At 38.4% G+C, this 17,500-nt stretch overlaps 1 protein-coding gene across 2 annotated transcripts in view; it reads right to left on the bottom strand.

Annotated features, from left to right (window-relative positions):
• Positions 1–17,500, bottom strand: part of LOC138011292 (uncharacterized) — a 29,819-nt gene that overhangs the window by 11,985 nt on the left and 334 nt on the right. Inside the window, exons 2-14 of one of the 2 annotated variants that reach the window (XM_068858258.1) lie at positions 16,459–16,544; positions 14,853–14,944; positions 11,734–11,833; positions 9,741–10,298; positions 6,760–6,864; positions 5,863–5,919; positions 4,826–4,906; positions 3,547–3,615; positions 3,033–3,083; positions 1,970–2,011; positions 1,434–1,568; positions 735–798; positions 404–455 (exon numbers count right to left, since the gene is read on the bottom strand). In XM_068858258.1, coding sequence (XP_068714359.1) covers positions 404–455; positions 735–798; positions 1,434–1,568; positions 1,970–2,011; positions 3,033–3,083; positions 3,547–3,615; positions 4,826–4,906; positions 5,863–5,919; positions 6,760–6,864; positions 9,741–10,298; positions 11,734–11,833; positions 14,853–14,944; positions 16,459–16,544 — 1,492 coding nt within the window. Of the gene's footprint in view, positions 1–403; positions 456–734; positions 799–1,433; positions 1,569–1,969; positions 2,012–3,032; positions 3,084–3,546; positions 3,616–4,825; positions 4,907–5,862; positions 5,920–6,759; positions 6,866–9,740; positions 10,299–11,733; positions 11,834–14,852; positions 14,945–16,458; positions 16,545–17,500 lie in introns of both variants that reach the window. The other variant, XM_068858259.1, reaches the window with a different exon arrangement.

The raw sequence follows: 17,500 nt of genomic DNA, 5'->3' as shown, positions 1-17,500 counted from the left end.
TGTGCGCATCTCGAGATACTCAGATTTTCTATGAGTGGTGCTTATTAATACAGGGATATTTTTGCGCGGGTTAAAACTATGCGGAGAAAGCAGAACTTAGCAAGAGCTCTCGGTATCCAAAAAGAAAAAAAAATGGGGGTAACTAAGCATTTTTCAGAGATAAGTAAGCTTCAATTTGGAAAAGAACGCTATACATTGCTCTGCATTTTAAACTTTTTTACAAATATTGTTGATTAATTATTTTCGAAAAATGCGTGGTAACCCCCAATTTTCTTTTTGGGTTTCAATACGATCTGCTTTTCCCGCATATTCAGTAAACCGCGCAAAAATACCTTTGAATTAGTTGGCGCCGTCCTTAACTGAAATGAATGTCGGGTTAAACAGAGCAAAGTTAATAACTTACGGGTTTTCTTTATCGACAGCAATAACACATGGAAAAATAACTTGCGGCCAGGCTAACAAAAAGGAAGGACATAAATAAATGACATTAAGAATAGCTCGGAAAAGCTAGGGACACCCCGGAAAACCTCCGAACAACTCAGAACATAGGTAACATGGTCTGAAGCCTGCCGTTTGACTTCCTATAACTTGGGACAACTTTTACATCTCAAAACAACCCAGGAAACCGCGAAAAAGCTCGGATCTGGGGCCCGTTTCTCGAAAGTCCCAAAACTTTTCGGGCCCGAAAAGCCATTTGTGGAACTGCCAACCGCAATCAAACCTATGAAACGTACCATCTTCCTGAACAAAACCGGCCTTGACTGAACTTGATCCAAGGTCGATGATAATGGTTGAGCCCTACAAATATAAAACCCAAACACTAATGTTCTTTAAAAGATTGGAGCCTACTTGGGATGAGAAAATGTCAAAGGTAGTATGGAAATATTTTATCGTGATCATCATCGCCCGGTTGTAGAGTAGTCGACTGTAATATGTCTCCAACTCGGTCAGGCTTTGGCAAAGCCCACCAGGTTATCCCTTGAGAAATGATTGGCTTGAGGCGGGCATCCGCAGTCTTCCAGAAGGTCTATTTTCATGGGAGAGCTCATACAGCGCGTAGATGTTTGCGGGGAAGTTCTTAAACGTGTTTAAAATATGACTAAGGATACTGAGCAGAAGGCAAGATGATCACCGACAGCCCGTCAAGGGTTGTCGCCAATGAGGTGGTAAATTCTGTCATTCGATCTGTGCATTTACCATTTATATATTTATCAAAAGTATTCAAACGGAAAGGACTTCCAACTCACACAATGCACTTCATGCAAATCAGCATGACAATTAGATTCAGATTGCTTCCTTTTAAATATAAACAAGGAATCCGTTGCATCGAGAATTATTTTGCAGTAAAACTGCATCGTTTTGGTTTCGTTCCCAGTGTTGTTTTGACGCCAAAATGGTCGTCGTTGCGTCATCTGAAAACGGCAGGAATTTACCTCAGTGGCAGATAATTCATCTGTTGGGGGACTGCTGTCCGTTGGTACTACAGACTCAGCTTCCAATGCCTCTTTCCAGTCCTCCGCTTCTTTAATAGACGAGCACTTCAGTTTTAGTGATTTTCCTCCTCCACCCTAAAAGTATAGGCATGCAATGTGTACAAAGGGTTTAACACTGCGTATAGATGGAAGTCGCTAGTACCACGGCCGAGCTGGTAAGAGGCATGCCCCTCGTCCTCGGATGACATCACAAATTGCTTTTGATTGAAAGAAGGTTTGCATCGCAGAGAAGTTTGTGACGTCAACTCAGGGATTGACCCCATCCAACTCACTAGCAAAATCCGTTTTTGGATTCAAGAATCCGTTTTCGGATTTTGCCAAAAAACGCACCCTGAGTTAAAAGTAAATCGCACGTGAAGCCTGCGGTGCGCGCTAAGGTTTTGCCCTTAAAAAAAAAAACGGTTTGTGATTCTCTTGTTGCCGTTGCAGCGCTGTCGTTGCTGACTCAAACAGCTAATTACTGAGGTAACTCTTACTTCTTCGACAACTTCCAGCAATTTGTCCTCGACTTTCTTGACCTAATACAGCGGAAAAAGAAAAAAAAAACAAAACATCGTTTAAGTACCTTTTTTCGTCTTGTTTTTTGGCATAATTCTGTCCTGTCAACTTTGAAGCAAATCTGGTCTCTTCAGGCCAATCAGCCAGTCAGCCTGATGGCCTTTTAATACAAACAGTGTACTTGCATATCTTCCAATGATTCAGTAGCTCAAAGGACTGCCAGCTAATGAAAGTCCTTTGGGGAAGCAAATATCCACCACCACCGACCCTGAGGTCGGTACATCAGTCAATCCCTCAGTAAGCCAGTCAAACAGTCAATCTCTCAAACGTCCAGTCACTCAGGATGTCAGTTAGTCGGTCAACCAGCCAATTAGCCAGGCAGTCAATGAAGCAATCAGCCAGTCACTGAGCCATTCAGTCTATTACTTAGTTGGCCAGTCAGCCAGTGTCAGTAAGTCAGACAAGTAATGTCTGTCTGTTAGTTCTAGTCAGTCGGCCAGTAAATCAGTCAGTACGTTCATTAACTAAGTCGGCCAGTCAGCAAGTCAGACATGTAAAGAGTCAGCCAGTCATTCAGTCAAAACCTCAATCACTCATTTGGCCGAGTAACCCAGTCAGTCACTTGATAAGTCAGCCAACAAGCCAGGCAGCCTTTCAGTCAGTCTATACCTGACACAGTCTAAGCATTGGTCTGACAGTCTGTCCTGTGGACGTCTTCTTTTCAAAGCCTCGATCTTTCCTTTTTCACATAACAACAAAGGCAACCATTAAGATCCATGTCTGATGCATTGGATCAAAACAGAAACCCATAAGGGTTGAAACGTGTAACGCGCGTTCACAGCTTCCGAATATTCAGTGCGAACTGATTGGTTGAATGTTTCAGTGCTAAGTACCATATTTGGAAACCCCTCCCTCTTGTTGTTCCAAATATGGTACTTAACAAATTGAATATTCAGAAGCTTGTTTCCCAGCACACAAGGGGCCGTTACACGTTTCAACCCTTATGGGTTTCTGATCAAAATTAACATGTTTTCAACTCACTACGCAGTGGACCAAGTTGACAAATCCCAAGGGTTGTAAAGCTCGATGATCCTGTAATAGATAGAAACGAAAAGCTTGAAGCTACCGTGAATTAAAAGCGCTGTACAAAAGAGAAATGCTTATGCCGCAAATTGCAGCCGTACACTTCGACTTGCTAAAAGGCATTTGCAAGTTCTCTTTAATAGAACAGAATGAGTGACAGATCTACCTCTAATGGTTGTGTGTTCAACACGTATTTTTCATTTTAGAGCACTTTTCACATGACTGTCTATAGTAATTACGCGATTGCAATTGCTACGCTTAGTGATTGGTTTAAAATCTCGCGCCAGTTTATCAACCAATGAGAAGAAAAACCAAACCCGATCGCGACTTGCACGCGCGATTTTTCCCGCGCTTTGAGCAAGTTACACGGAATTCCTACGAATTTGGATTAGTTCAATTTGGTACTTGTTTTACGACACTCAATTGAAAACCACTCTATGCAGCTGCGAAGTAAATCCCTGTATTTATGTACCTCATAATAGTAGAGTTTTCCTCCAACAGCCTTAAAATGACGTTTCTTCCAGCTCTTGAATACAGAACCCTTGAGGACGAAATGGCATAGTTTTATTTCAAGCATGATTTCATATTCTTTTAACAAAAAGCTTGCCACAGCTACTCTATCGCTTTATAGACCTTATTCATAAATTGCATGAAGCTGTTTTGTTATTTTTGACTTTGGTTTACACTCTTAAGCTGCAAAAACCATCGGTGAAGGACAGCTTGGTGCTAACAGCGTACGCCTCTTTGGCCATTTGCCATTTCACAACCAGGGTGTGCTCTGACATGGAATAACAATCTTAATTTTTAAATATTACAAATTATTAAATTCTCAACTTCGGTTAATGAATTTCTCGTGCTCTGATTGGTTTACAAAATCTCGGTTATCAGCTCATATACCTTAGTTTGACCTTATATGGCAAATGATTCCGCTAAGCGCTGCTAAGCTAAAATTATTTTCGCCGGAAAGCGAAATTTCTCTCTGAATAAAGCACAAAAAAAAGTTTTTTGTGGAAAGTTTGGATCAATTCCGACGTTTAGAAGTAGGCGAAAAGGTAAGAAGTGTTTTTGAGATAAGCCTACGTCTGTCTGACCACAAGGTATTACACAACATCGCATCTTAATCAAGTTTTTTCTATTTTGCTCGGATTTTCTCGCTTTTTTCGCTCGTATTTCGTACTTCCAAACTTTTGCAGTTTTTAAACTCCAAATGCTTATGGATTTCACTCATGTCACTCATTCATGGACGACAGCTTAAATTCCTTAAAAGGAATTTAATAAAACAATTATTCCATTCGCGGTTGTTGGATATGAGACTGGTTATAGCCAACTCGGCGCTACGCGCCATCTCATATCCAACAAGCGCGAATGGAATAATTGTTTATTATTATCCTTCTGTATTAGTTATTGTACAAAAAAAAGCACCAAACGATTGTATATATATTCTACGATATTTGTTATTTGTACGGTAGAAAACCAGTTTGACTAGTTGAGGTGCTGACGTTTGCCCCGCGCTACACGTACAAATTTGTCACACGTTCTCGGTTGTTTACAATTTCAATGGCTAAGGATATAGTGCGAAAAAATTGAATAATAAGTAAATATTTTTTTGTGTGTAGTATCTCTGAGTATTTCTACTCGCGGTAAAATATTCAGCAATACTACACACCAAAACATCTAATAAGATATATTTAACAACTCAAAACTGGGCTATTACTTTAGCCTGGGTTTAAGGAAAACAACTGCTATTATACCTTTTTCTGACTGCTTTTCACGGGTAACTTCTCCATGTATCCAGCCATACGGATATTATCAACTTTAGCTTCTTCACTTTGCTGTAAAATTCAGCAGTAAATGGCAAGAAGTCAAAGATAGATGTTCCACTGTACATGTATTCAGTTTGCGCATGCTCATTGCACATTATTTCTTTTCCTATTTGACAGGATAAGCTTAAGGTAGCTTACTACAGTTTTCCGAGGAAAAAAGATCAAGATTTTGAAATCTGTGACATTAAAGCCACAAGATGTCTCTTCTCAAGACACTGCAACTGACGTAAAATGTAATTTTACCTTACAAATAAATGCAATTCAGGGGAAAAGGCGTATATAGTGACCAAGCTCCTGGAGCCCTGGGAGGGGGAACTGGAAACTAGACATTTCAAAAGCCTTTTTCTCAAAAACTAGCCACACGACCAGGGTTAACTTTTGGGAATTAGTAAACAACATGAAGACGAAACTGTTAACATTTTTTAAAACTATCTATCACACAGTTTTTCAAAATTTGTGAAAAACCTGTCTGACAGATTTAATTACTTAACAATTATTCGCCGAAAGGCGAAGTGATTATCGGTGAATATTCACCGATAATCACTGAGCCTGAGGCGAATAATTGTTTTAGTATAAATACACAAGTGATTATTTCAAAAAAGAGAAAAAAAAACATTTCAACACAAAATCATCTTCACTTACGGTGGCAAAACGACTACTGGCAGCCATTTTGTCTGTCGAGGTGATTATCGGCTGATAATCCGAGATAGCGAGCCAATGAGAGCGCGCGATTTTGTACATTTATAATCACCTGTGTGTTTATACTAAATGTAGTTATTTCTATACGATTATTTTTTCTCACTAAGGAAATCCTGAAATTTTAAGGTGGGGTCGTACAGCTAGTTTGCATCACTGTCAAGAATTCTTCCAACTGCCCCTCGTGTTTAGATGAGGCTATGTGAACATTGAAAAAGTCTTCTATTGCTTAAAATAATATTCAAGCATTACAATGTAAATACACTCACAGGAGGAGTGGCTTGCAAAGGTCGGACATCACCAAACAACTCTTGAAGAACAGGAGTCTAAGAGGAAAAAAATAAGTTTACATCTTGGGATATTCAAATGAAAAATGTTCCGTTTTGTAAAATCCCTATAACGCAAAATAAAAGGCCCCCATCATTCTACACTGTATGTCATCCAGATCAGTGTACAAAAATTACATCAGGTAAATTCAATAAATATGTATTGACTTGTGTGTGTGGGTTATTGATGAAACAGTTATCTGGACAATTTATGCAATGGGCCACTTTCAAAAATACCACAATACTCTTTGTTTGTCCCTCCAAATTTTGCATAAGCATTGCTTCCAGCTTCCTTTGGAACCTACGATGTTCCCAAGAGAAAATAAAAACAATGCTCATGCAAACTTTGGAGGGACAAACAAAGAGTATTAAGGTATTTTTGAAAGTGGCCCATCATCTCTTATAGACATGAGAAAACTTCAGTTGGCGTCAATGTTCAGGATTCAAGCCCATGACTTCTACAATGTGGCGATGCAATGCTCTACAGTTGTACAAATATATCTATGAAGCCACTCAGTGGGGAGCAAGTCAATTTGTTAGGCTCAAGTGATCTCATGAAAGGACTTCAATGAATGAAACGAAGGTATGTTTGCCCAAAAGAGGATCCCATTGACAAGTCAACTTTCTCACATTAGAGTAAAATACACAACTGGCACTTTGAGTGAGTGAAAACATAAACATTAAGATCTCTCAAGGTCATCAATGTTCCACTGAGGTTATTCACCAAGGTTATTGATAGTATTCTGTGAAAACACTGACAAAATTATATACATGTATAATGTGATAATTATGACTATTTATCTGTGGCATTTAGGATTCTCAAGAAATTTATATACTCACTGGATCCCAGTCTTGCAAATGATGATTTTCTACAACCCAAGCATCCTCTTCATCAAGTTGATCGGCATCAACTGGCGGCTGCACGTAGGCTGATGTTTTGCAATCCTGATAAGCAATTAATACAATCATGTACACAATGTATATACACCTTATTCAGTGGTTTCGCATTTGCACGAGTGATAAAAATAATATTTATTAATTTATTAATACCGTATGTATAGTTAATCGCATGGGGCTAAGTAAAATTAAGGATAATGCACAACTCAGGGAATTTCAGCAACTTCTGAAAATACAAGTCCTTAATTTTATGAGGAAACTTGCTGTTACTTTTATATTAACATGGGTGACAAATTACTCCTTACTTTTGGCACAAAATTTCAGTGTTAATTTATAATTTCACATGTGAAATTACAATGCTCTCATGGCAACTTTTCGTACAGTGACAAAATGGCATCTTATGAAAGTAATTTGTCACCCATGATATTAATAGCTTTGTTTCAAGGAAAAGAGTTGCAAGTTATACCCTTCAAGATCATGTGCTCCTTTGGCCACTGTGTACCCACATTGTAAAAAAATCTATTTCTATCCTCAATTTTTCCTTATTTTGTCTTATATACCTGTATAATCTCTATAATTAGTTAAAATATCAATGTGTGCAATAAAGATTCCTTCCTTCCTTCTGAATCCACTTAAGGACGGTGCCTACTAATTAACAATATTTTTGCCCCGGTGTGTGATTATGCAGGAAATTTAGATCTTAAAAAGTGTTATTGAAATCCAAAAAGAAAATTGGGGGTAACCACGCATTTTTCAAAGATAATTCATGAACAATATTTGTAAAAAGCTTTAAAACACAAAGCAATGTAAGGCGTTCTTTCTTAAATTGAGGCTTAATTATCTCTGAAAAATGCATGGTTACCCCCAATTTTCTTTTTGGATATGAGGAGTACTTACTAAGATCTACTTTCTCCGGATAGTTTTAAACCACGCAAAAGTATCCCTGTATTGGTAAGCATCACCGATAGGAAATCCGAGTATCTTAAGATGCGCAAAACGTATGCGCAATAACAATAGTAGGCTTAAGGATGGTGCCTACTATTTTTATTGCGCACATGTATGTTCTCCACATCTCCAGATACTCGAATTTCCTATGGGTGGTGCTTATTATACAGAGATATTTTGCATGGTTTAAAACTATGCGAAGAGAGACAGAACTTAGCAAGTGCTCTTGGTATCCAAAAAGAAAATTGGGTTTTAACCTCACATTTTTCAGAGATAATTAAGCTTCAAATTGGAAAACAATGCCATACATTGCTTTGTATTTTAAAGCTTTTTACAAATATTGTAGATTAATAATCTTCAATAAATGCGTGGTTACCATTTCAATACCCCTTGTTAAGAACTGCTTTTCCCACATATTCAGTAAACCGTGCAAACATGTTTGAATTAGGAGGCACCATCCATAACGTGGTATTTTTCTGAGGCTCTCCAAGGGGTAAGGCTCTCAGGTGACGCCACCAAAATATCAAGAGCAACAAGAGGTACTTGTACTCTACACCAATGGAATTGGGGCCATTAATGAACATCAATTCTCTGAACACAAACAGTTTCACTAAAATTATTTGAAGCTGGCGATTGCTTTGAGTAGAGTGGCCGACTGTATCAACAAGGGGCCATTTGGCTCCTTGTCTAGGGATGTCTGTGAGCATGCCATTTTTAAAAGGCTCCCAAACACCACAAAGCAAAGTGGATGATCATGTTCTGACCACTTCATGCTCCCATTGTCCTAACGAGTTTTAATCTTAGGTTTGAAAGAATTGGCCTTTAATTTTTTTCAATTTTGTAGTCAACTTCTCTGATTGAGGTTAAGCCAAAATGCTTTTTGTCGGCTGTCAGTACTTACATGTAAAGGGGCTAGGTCACGCAATTTTAGGCAATTTCAGCACTGATCGAATGGTCATAGAATTAACTAAAATATCAAAATAACTGTTCAAAACTATAGAAAAACTCTAACAAAACACAGGGAAGCCAAGAAGGGACATGGATGGACAAAACTGGAGAGGATTGAAATGGATTCAATTAGGGTAAATTTGAAAAACGTCAGCCCACCTTTTTTCAAATTTATATCAATCTATATCAAAATATCATTTACAAAGCTGGAAATCATTCTCAGTTGTTATGTGGCTGTGGTTTTGCAAATGGAAGACTCTTGGTCTGCCAATTTGACGTTTAGAGCGCATAATTAACAAAATTAAGTAAAATTACCTAAAATAGCATGACCTAGCCCCTTTAATTAAATCACTGCAACACAAACAAAGTTTGTTGAGGTCGGAATAGCTAAGGACTTTTTACATGTAGATCTAAAAATGGCTACGTCGACCAAAAAGTCACCACAAAATATACATGTAACTTTGCTCCATCGTAAGTCTTTCGCGATTTTTCCACCTCATTTTCAACATACTATGTTAGCAAAGTGTGCTAAAAATAAATTGGTATGAGTGGTTTCAAAGTAAAAATACAGAATGACAAACTCTCTATTGTATGCTAACAGTTTTTGTCAGAACCCCAAATTTGGTGATTTTTCGTCATCAATAATTATGCAGGTAGCACAAGAATACATACTAAAATGCCTGCTGCATGTGCAGCACGATTATTTAAATTCCTCTTTTAACAAAATATTAATGATGTTCTCGTTTTGCGGTATTTTCTTTGATGACTACTGGCACAAAGAATCAGCAGAAGAGAAAGGACCATGGATGATATTGGCTCACAAATATGAAGAAGGAAACAGCAATTGTAGTAAATACATGTAGCCCTGGACATTGTGAACACTTAAAAAAAAAAACAGTGAAATTTGTCCATGTTAGTAAGATCAACATTTCGACACGGTTGATTTTGTTGAAACGCCAAAACAAAGTGAAATAATTTTGCATAGCAAACATGAATGTACAGTACACAAAATTGGCAAATGGACTCAGTACTTGTTTTAGGATAGTTCCTTCTGGCTTCTCAGCACCAACACAACCTGTACGTCCACTTTTCTCTTTCTTTGATTCCGAATACGGCTTTGGCTTGGATGGTGAACATGGTTTGGAAGGACTTGCAGGTGGAGGAGCAATCTCGTAAATGCACTCTGGTGCACGTTCACGCCCTGGCGACATCTGGAGTACTTGACTTTCTGCATTTGTGGAAGCATTCATTACACTCTGGACACTTTCAATATTTGAGTAAGTTAGATCTTCTGGGTTAACATTGACTCGCTTGCTTTCATTGTTTGTGTCATTTGTGGAAGTACTCATTGAAATGTGGACACCCTCAATATTTGAGTAAGTTAGATCTTCTGAGTTAGCATCGACTCGACTGCTTTCGTTGTTTGTGCTTTGGCCAGTAACAGCAGTTGGGTCATCTTTGCTGACATGTTGTTGCTCAATGAATTCCCCATCATTTGGAGAATCTTTTTTCTTGTTATCACCACTAATGACATCAATGCCTGACCAAGAAGGGAGATAAACCTCAGAGGATCCTTCGTTGCAAAGTTGCTGTGAAGCAAACATTTAAAATAATTATTATTGGCTTGTCAAAAAGAATTTCATCATTACTAGGTAAACTAGCTAGTATCATCACAACGTAAAGGCCTGGCCAAATGCTCGCAACATTTCAACGCAATATCTCGCAACATTGTTGCAGGATGTTGCGACATGTGTTGAGCGGGGTGGCCAAATGCACGCAACATTTTCAAACATTTTCAACGCAACATGTCAATGTTCATGTGCCTCGGACCCCTGGCGCGCAAGAAATGGACCTAGTGCAACAATGTTGTGTGAACGTGGCCAAACAAGTACAACATCTGTCATCATGCAACATCCAAGATTATGTTGCACGAAAGATTTGACCGTTTTCAAATTTGATCCAACATCATCCAACATGTTGTTGCATTGAAATGTTGCGAGCGTTTGGCCAGGCATTAATCATTGCATCACGTACACTCTGTACACTGTGCATGAATTATTATATAACATAATAATTTTTACTGTTATTTATTATGCATGTACATGTACATAAAATATAATAATAATAATAATAATAATAATGATAATGATAACAACAACAACAACATTGTTATTATTATTATTATTATTATTATTATTATTATTCAATACTTTTTCTTAACAATACTGGGAGAAGAATATCAGCTGGGTGAGATGTGTTACTGAGTCGTACAATAACTGGATATTCAGGGTTTTTGATAGCTTTTCAAAGTACTGCATAAAAATTTAATTTTGTTTACATGCATACTTAACTTTGGAGAAAAATAAGAAAAGTAAACTTATTACAGGAATGAAATGCCAACAAATTGATTATTCTGTTTGGTAAGCAAAATGAAGGCGATGTGACTTCATTTTAGTTTGAAGGATTTATTGCATGTGATTGTATTGTGTTTCTTCAGCCCATGGCTTCCTGAGATAGTCCTGCAGTACCCAAGTCCAAAAAGAAAAATAAAGAAGGACAAAAAAGAAGCCAACAAGTCAACAAATTTAAACAATTTATAGCGTCAAAGTAGCAGACGTGAAATGTTAAACAACCAGACAAAACGTCCAAACAAATCCCTGGATATTGAGTGCAACAAAAACACAATTTAAACTTGTTTCCGGTCATGCACACATTTCTATTATTTAAGTAATTATTATAAATATTTTCCCCTACTCTGTCCCATAGCCTTTCGTGGTCTAGTGGTCATTACAAGTGCAGCCTCTGAATGAGGAGATACAGATTTTGATTTTTCCTTTGGGCAATTTTTATGAAAAGTGTCTCTACCATAAATTATTTAGCAGTCCCACAAGCAAAGAAATGTTACGCTTGGGCAGGAAAATCACAGCCCCCCAAAAGAATAAATAAAAAAAGAAGCTCTAGTCACAGCTTTGTGTGCAGAACAAAGTACTGTAATCATAATTTCTGAACAAGGAAATTCTTTACCTGTATGATACAACGCAAGAGCCTGCTTCTTAGTCTTGCAACTTTACATTGGCTTGAAATAAGTTTCTGAGTAACATCAATATGTTTTCCCTTCCATCCACTGAGAGAAAAAGGTGCAGATCATGATTTCTAAACAAGTACCACAAAAATTACCCTGGTACTAGTATTAGTAGTTTCATTTATAAAACATCTGGAAATGTTATAAAAATGAAACTGAACTGCCCTGGACTGTTCCCATTGAGCAGTAAAACCTAATTGTCTGGCATTGGACAGAGTAATTAAAATCCATTAATGGGACATACTCACATAGTGTTTCAGTGAGTGATTAACCCATTGACTCCTGGGGGTTCCCCATTGACAAGTAAAATCGTCTGGTGTTAGACAGAGTGAAATACTAACTTAAAGTCTGACCGGTCTAGGCCGGTTTAGGGGTGAATGGGTTACATTAGTTTGTGACTGGGTTTGTGCCTGGGGAACGCATCGGAAACTCGTGTATTTTTTGCAGAACAAGTGAATAAGATCGCGACGTTATTTTTCTACATGCCGAAGGATAATGAAGATAATATTTTTTTCGCGGGCCAAGAACATTGAAAGCTTGCTTAGAGTCGACATGAATATTGCGTACAAAGGCTCTGTTAGCGGAATTGTTCATTTCTTCGAGACATAAATCGCTTTCTCGAGTTCTTCTCGAGTTTATGCATATTCCAAAGTCCATCTTTCTCGACTCTTGATTCTCGACTCTCGATTCTCGAGCCTCGATTCTCGAGCCTCGATTCTCGCGTCTCGAAACTCGAACGTCTCGACCTTCGCGACGCGAGAATCGAGTTTCGAGGATTGAGTCGAGACTGTCAACTTACCTTTGAGCGGTACTGTATGTTCCATCTCCTGGGAGTCAATGTGTTAAAGGGGGGGGGGAGGAACATGATACATGTACATGTAACCCATTGACACAGTCTGAACCACCCTGGATTGCCCCCATTGACGAGTAAAATCGTCTCGCATTGGACAGAGTCAAATCCATTAAGTCCCATCTCCTAAGAGTCAATGGGTTATTAAAATTTAATATGACAGTTTCACTGCCCTCTGAGAATAAATTATTTCAAAGTAACCTAACAGAATGAAGGAGCTACTATGAGGGTGTCATTGGGGTTAACTGTTTAGCATATAAAGACGTTTTTGGCTGTCGTAACCGTATAAACAACAAAATATGAACTGACTAACGTATAAAAGAAGATCGACTTTTTAGTGTATGCAGGTACGTACATAATGACCAAAGGGTGCAGACTTTCTAGGATAAATAACATTAATTTTTTGACCTTGCCTAACACTTCTGGAGACTTTTGTACCCTCTATTTCGTATCATGTTGCATGTCCTGTTGGAGATTGCATGACTTCTCTTATCTCATTTCGTGACATGCTCTGAGCCTGCGCTCTGCCTGAGGTTTTAGTTACCAGTCCCACGCTTCTTAGACTCTCCACTCATAAAAGTCGTAAAATCATCTAAATTTGTTTGACTAATCTCCTTTTTTACAGTTTACTGACTACCGTTAAATGGCTTTTTTCCGGCTGTTTCTTGACTAGAGCCATACCCTATTGACACCCTCTACTATACCAAAATATCACCTAAGAATATACACCTTCGTGGAAACTGGACAGTGTGGGTGTCTAAAAAGAAAATTGAAAATTTACCATTGGATGCACGCTGATTCCACCTAATCTTGAATTTGGTCTATTTGTCATTGTCCAGGAAGAGAATGGAAAGCCAATGAAGTGAAATGTAGTTACTCATGGCGGTCACAATTAAGGATCTGTTATTTATGTCCACTAAACCTACTGTTAAGTGAAGTTCTAATTTTTATTGATGTCATCATTGCATCAAAAAATTATAACCCTGTGCAATCAATAAGAGGTCTTCTGTTTAATGCATAGTGCATATTTTTTTGGTTTAAAATTATTTTTTCAAAGTTGTTCAATTTTGATTTTTCTTTGTCTAATTAGTAATATTCATTATCATAATCTGAAACAAAGGAAAACAAAACTGAACTGGATCAAATTTTGAACCAGGAAAAAAAATTGAATAACAACAAATACATAAATATTGCTAGTGCTAATCACCCTTACTTGCAGTCGAGGACTGAATTGCGAAGGGCGCGGCTCACGACATCGGGCTGAAAGCATACAAAGGCGCCTCTGGCTGCCGCTATACAGTCCATGTTTGATGTCGGAGCACAGCACCACAGCTAGATGTCAATTAGCTGTGAGTCGATTTTGACGAGGGAGGAAAACCGGAGTACCCGGAGAAAAACCCTCGAGTCAGGTTGAGATCGACTGAAACTCAGCCCACATGTTGGCCGAGGCCAGAATTGAACCCCGGCTCGCAGTGGTGGGAGGCCCGATAGATAACCACTAAGCCACCCTGACTCCCATATATATATATATGGATCCATATATAACAATAGGCCTTATCACGGTTTTGACCATCATTTTGATGAGTAACCAAAGCGTAAAGAATTTACGGGGATCCGATCTCAAAGAATTTTTGGTAAACGCTAGTTCTAAAAAAATTATGAATCGTGAACTAAAGGTACATGGTAAAGGATTATACTGACCAATTTTTAGGGACTAGCCTTCGTTAAAAGCTGTGTGGTAGCGTTTTCGATTTTTCCAAGGCATACATTTGTCTGTAATAATTATTGTTACTGAAAATTTGCGGGAAAAAATTACAGACAAATGTATGGAAAAATTGAAAATGCTGCCGGGCAACTTCTGTAAAAGGTTAGTGCCTAAAATTATTTTGGTCTGTATAATCTTTTGCCCTGTACCTTCAGATCTCAATTCATAAAATAATTTTTCAGAACTAGCGTTTAACGAAAATTATTTGACATCGGATCTTCATATAAACACTACAAATTCTTTACGCTTTTCCTACCCGTCAAAATAGCGGTCAAAACACTGATAAGACATATTAAAATATTTTTCCCAGAACTCATCCTAGTTAGTAACAGGAAGCATTGCATGACACCGCGAAAAATGAATGCGAAGGAGACTGCATCCTAGTAGGATCTTTTAGGACCTTAAAAGATCTTCAGATATCTACATTACATGTAAGATGACATTACCTTTGAATGGATTTCAGATTCTCTAAACATTTCCAGATTTGTTTTTCTAAATCAATATGCCTTTGGAGTATTAAAACTGCAGCTTCTAGTTCCTGAAAAGAAAGAACAAAAATAAAAGTCAACTGATAATAATATATATTGTAGTTATGTATAATAAGCAATTTATAGACTAGTTAACACAAGGAAGAGTGTCAGTGCCTTTTTGTTAGCAGTTTTGTTAAACTTCTGCCATGATTCCACATGCTCATGGATGGTGAAGCATTGATGTAAGCGGAAATGGAGGGCAATTCAAAGGAGATGTTTTTTCCCCTCCCCAAACTGTCTCTTTGCACAGTTTTCAGCAGTGTGGTGGGGGTCTGTCTTCCTTACCGTGTGAGGACTCATGGCTAGGTTGGTAGGATTGCCAGCATAGAGTGGTAAAGTGATGACGTCACAAAAATGAAATTTATGAAATTATGGGATTTACTGAGATATTCTGAAAGTACATGAAGAATGGCCGCTTGCCAATAATCAGCATATTGTTGCAATATGGGGGTAAGATATTAGCCCTTCCATGCTTCAGTAACTCCATACAAATCCTTGTAACTTTGGTCTTGGTTCTAAACCATTTAGAACGAAGACAAAATTATAGGGATTTGTATGGAGTCACTGTAGCATGAAAGGGCCAATATCTCATCCCCAAACTGCAATAAGATGCTAATTTTTGGCAAATGGCCATTCTTCATCATGCACTTTCTGAAGATCTTAATGAATCCCATAATTTCATAATTTTAAATATTTGTGACGTCACACTTTACCACTCTACACTGTATTGGGAGCGATCTCCATTTATAAAGTAATTGGGATAGTATGCACACTCGGGGGAATTGGGAGAATTCTCGACAGTTATGCAAACTGTTGACTGCGTCTCCGGTTTGCATAACTGTCTCGAATTCTCCCATGCAACTCCCCCTCGTGTTTAGATGAGGCTATGGAAACATGGAAAACATCCTCTATTGCTTAAATAAGTTGAGTTGTCTCACCTTGCCAGGTAGGGTAACCCTGGAAGGCGAGACAACTTTTTCGTACGTAAACAGTTTGGCTTGACTACCCGAGGCAAGACAGCAAAATCTTAAATGCGCACGCATAAAATAAAAATCAAAGAAGCAACAATTTGGGGGCTTATACATGTTTTTCGCATTTGCTTTTGTATGAAAAGGTTTTTCCAACGAAAAAATTTCCATTTTTGACACCGAAACCGTTTACATACAATACATGTAGTACATGTAAGTGTTTTAAAACAGATTTTTATGAGACAAGAGGCATGGAAATAGAATTCAAATAAAAACATTTCCATTTCGAAGACTCTTTCCAAGTCGAGCACTCGTGCTAAATACATGTAACACCCCAAATAATTATACATGTACATGAGATGGGCTCGACAGGTTATAAACCTAATCCAAAAAGACTTGAAAGTCTTGCTGTTTGCAGGTGAAATTATAAAGGAAGCACTTTCTCTCTTCTTAGTGTTGATCTTGCCAGGGTCTCAGCCAAGGAACCCACCGCCATAGGCAAAAAAGTCCAGTGGATTCTGGACTGAACCAACTGATCTGTGGTCATTACTTACTCTAGATTTAAGATTCCTAAGCAGGTGGTCAAATTCTTGATCAGTACATCCACAGACTTTGTCACTTTTTGTCCATTCATTACAGTCTATAAAGGAATTTTAACATTGAGATCTACTGTACACCTGTATAGGGAACGTGGAGTCATAACAAATATACCAATGATGATGATGATGATGATAATGTTGTGCCGGATGGCCGGAATATTGTGACGAGCGAGGCTCAAGCAGTTCCAGGATTTAGCTTTTGAAGTACGGCGGATACACCAAGTAGAAGTTGTAGTGGTGCCATTGGTCATAGGGGCCCTTGGAACAGTCAAGAAAGACTTTGCAAATTGGCAGGTATCTACGTACATGTATACCGGATATAACTGGAAGTGCCCAGATGTCAACCTTGTTGGGAACAGCACATATTCTCAGAAAGGTGTTGCATCTCTGAGCTGCGGGAGGGCGCCCAGATAACTGTATAACTCTATACTGTGGATAAGTCACCGTCGGGAGTATAATGCACTAGTCATTTGTTTCCCCCACCCCTTGAGCCCCGGGGATGGGTAGGGAAATTACATTTGAATGGTTGTAAAGTAGGTGTATTTCCACTGGGGACTAGAGCAGACAAACACACGTAATTCCCCCACCCCTCTGTTCCTAAAAGATTTTGAGTCATCAAGGAAATGTTAGGGAGATTACCACAATATACAGTTCTTGCCATTTGTGTGTGCCACATGAACTATATAAGGAACGACGCCATATTGAAAATGTGTGAAAATACTCATTACCATTGCTCTTCGTTTCTTTTCAGTCCCAGTCCTCCTAGGTAAGAATTTCCCGATATTTACCCCTGTATGTCTCCAGAGGAACGAAAATCTTGTAATTTCCCTACCCCCTAGAGGCATAATTGTGGCGTAATCTCGCGTAATTGCCCTAGTAATTTTCCCATATGTCCCCACTATCCCCGGGGGTCGGAGGGTGGGGGAAACAAATGACTAGTGCATAAAAATATAATCTTACGTACAGTGTTACTCCATGTTAATTGTTAAACGTTGGC

This window comes from Montipora foliosa, chromosome 7 (assembly GCF_036669935.1).
Source record: "Montipora foliosa isolate CH-2021 chromosome 7, ASM3666993v2, whole genome shotgun sequence".
In the NCBI taxonomy this organism is placed as follows: domain Eukaryota; kingdom Metazoa; phylum Cnidaria; class Anthozoa; order Scleractinia; family Acroporidae; genus Montipora; species Montipora foliosa.
This window is presented reverse-complemented; position numbering and strand designations above follow the sequence as displayed.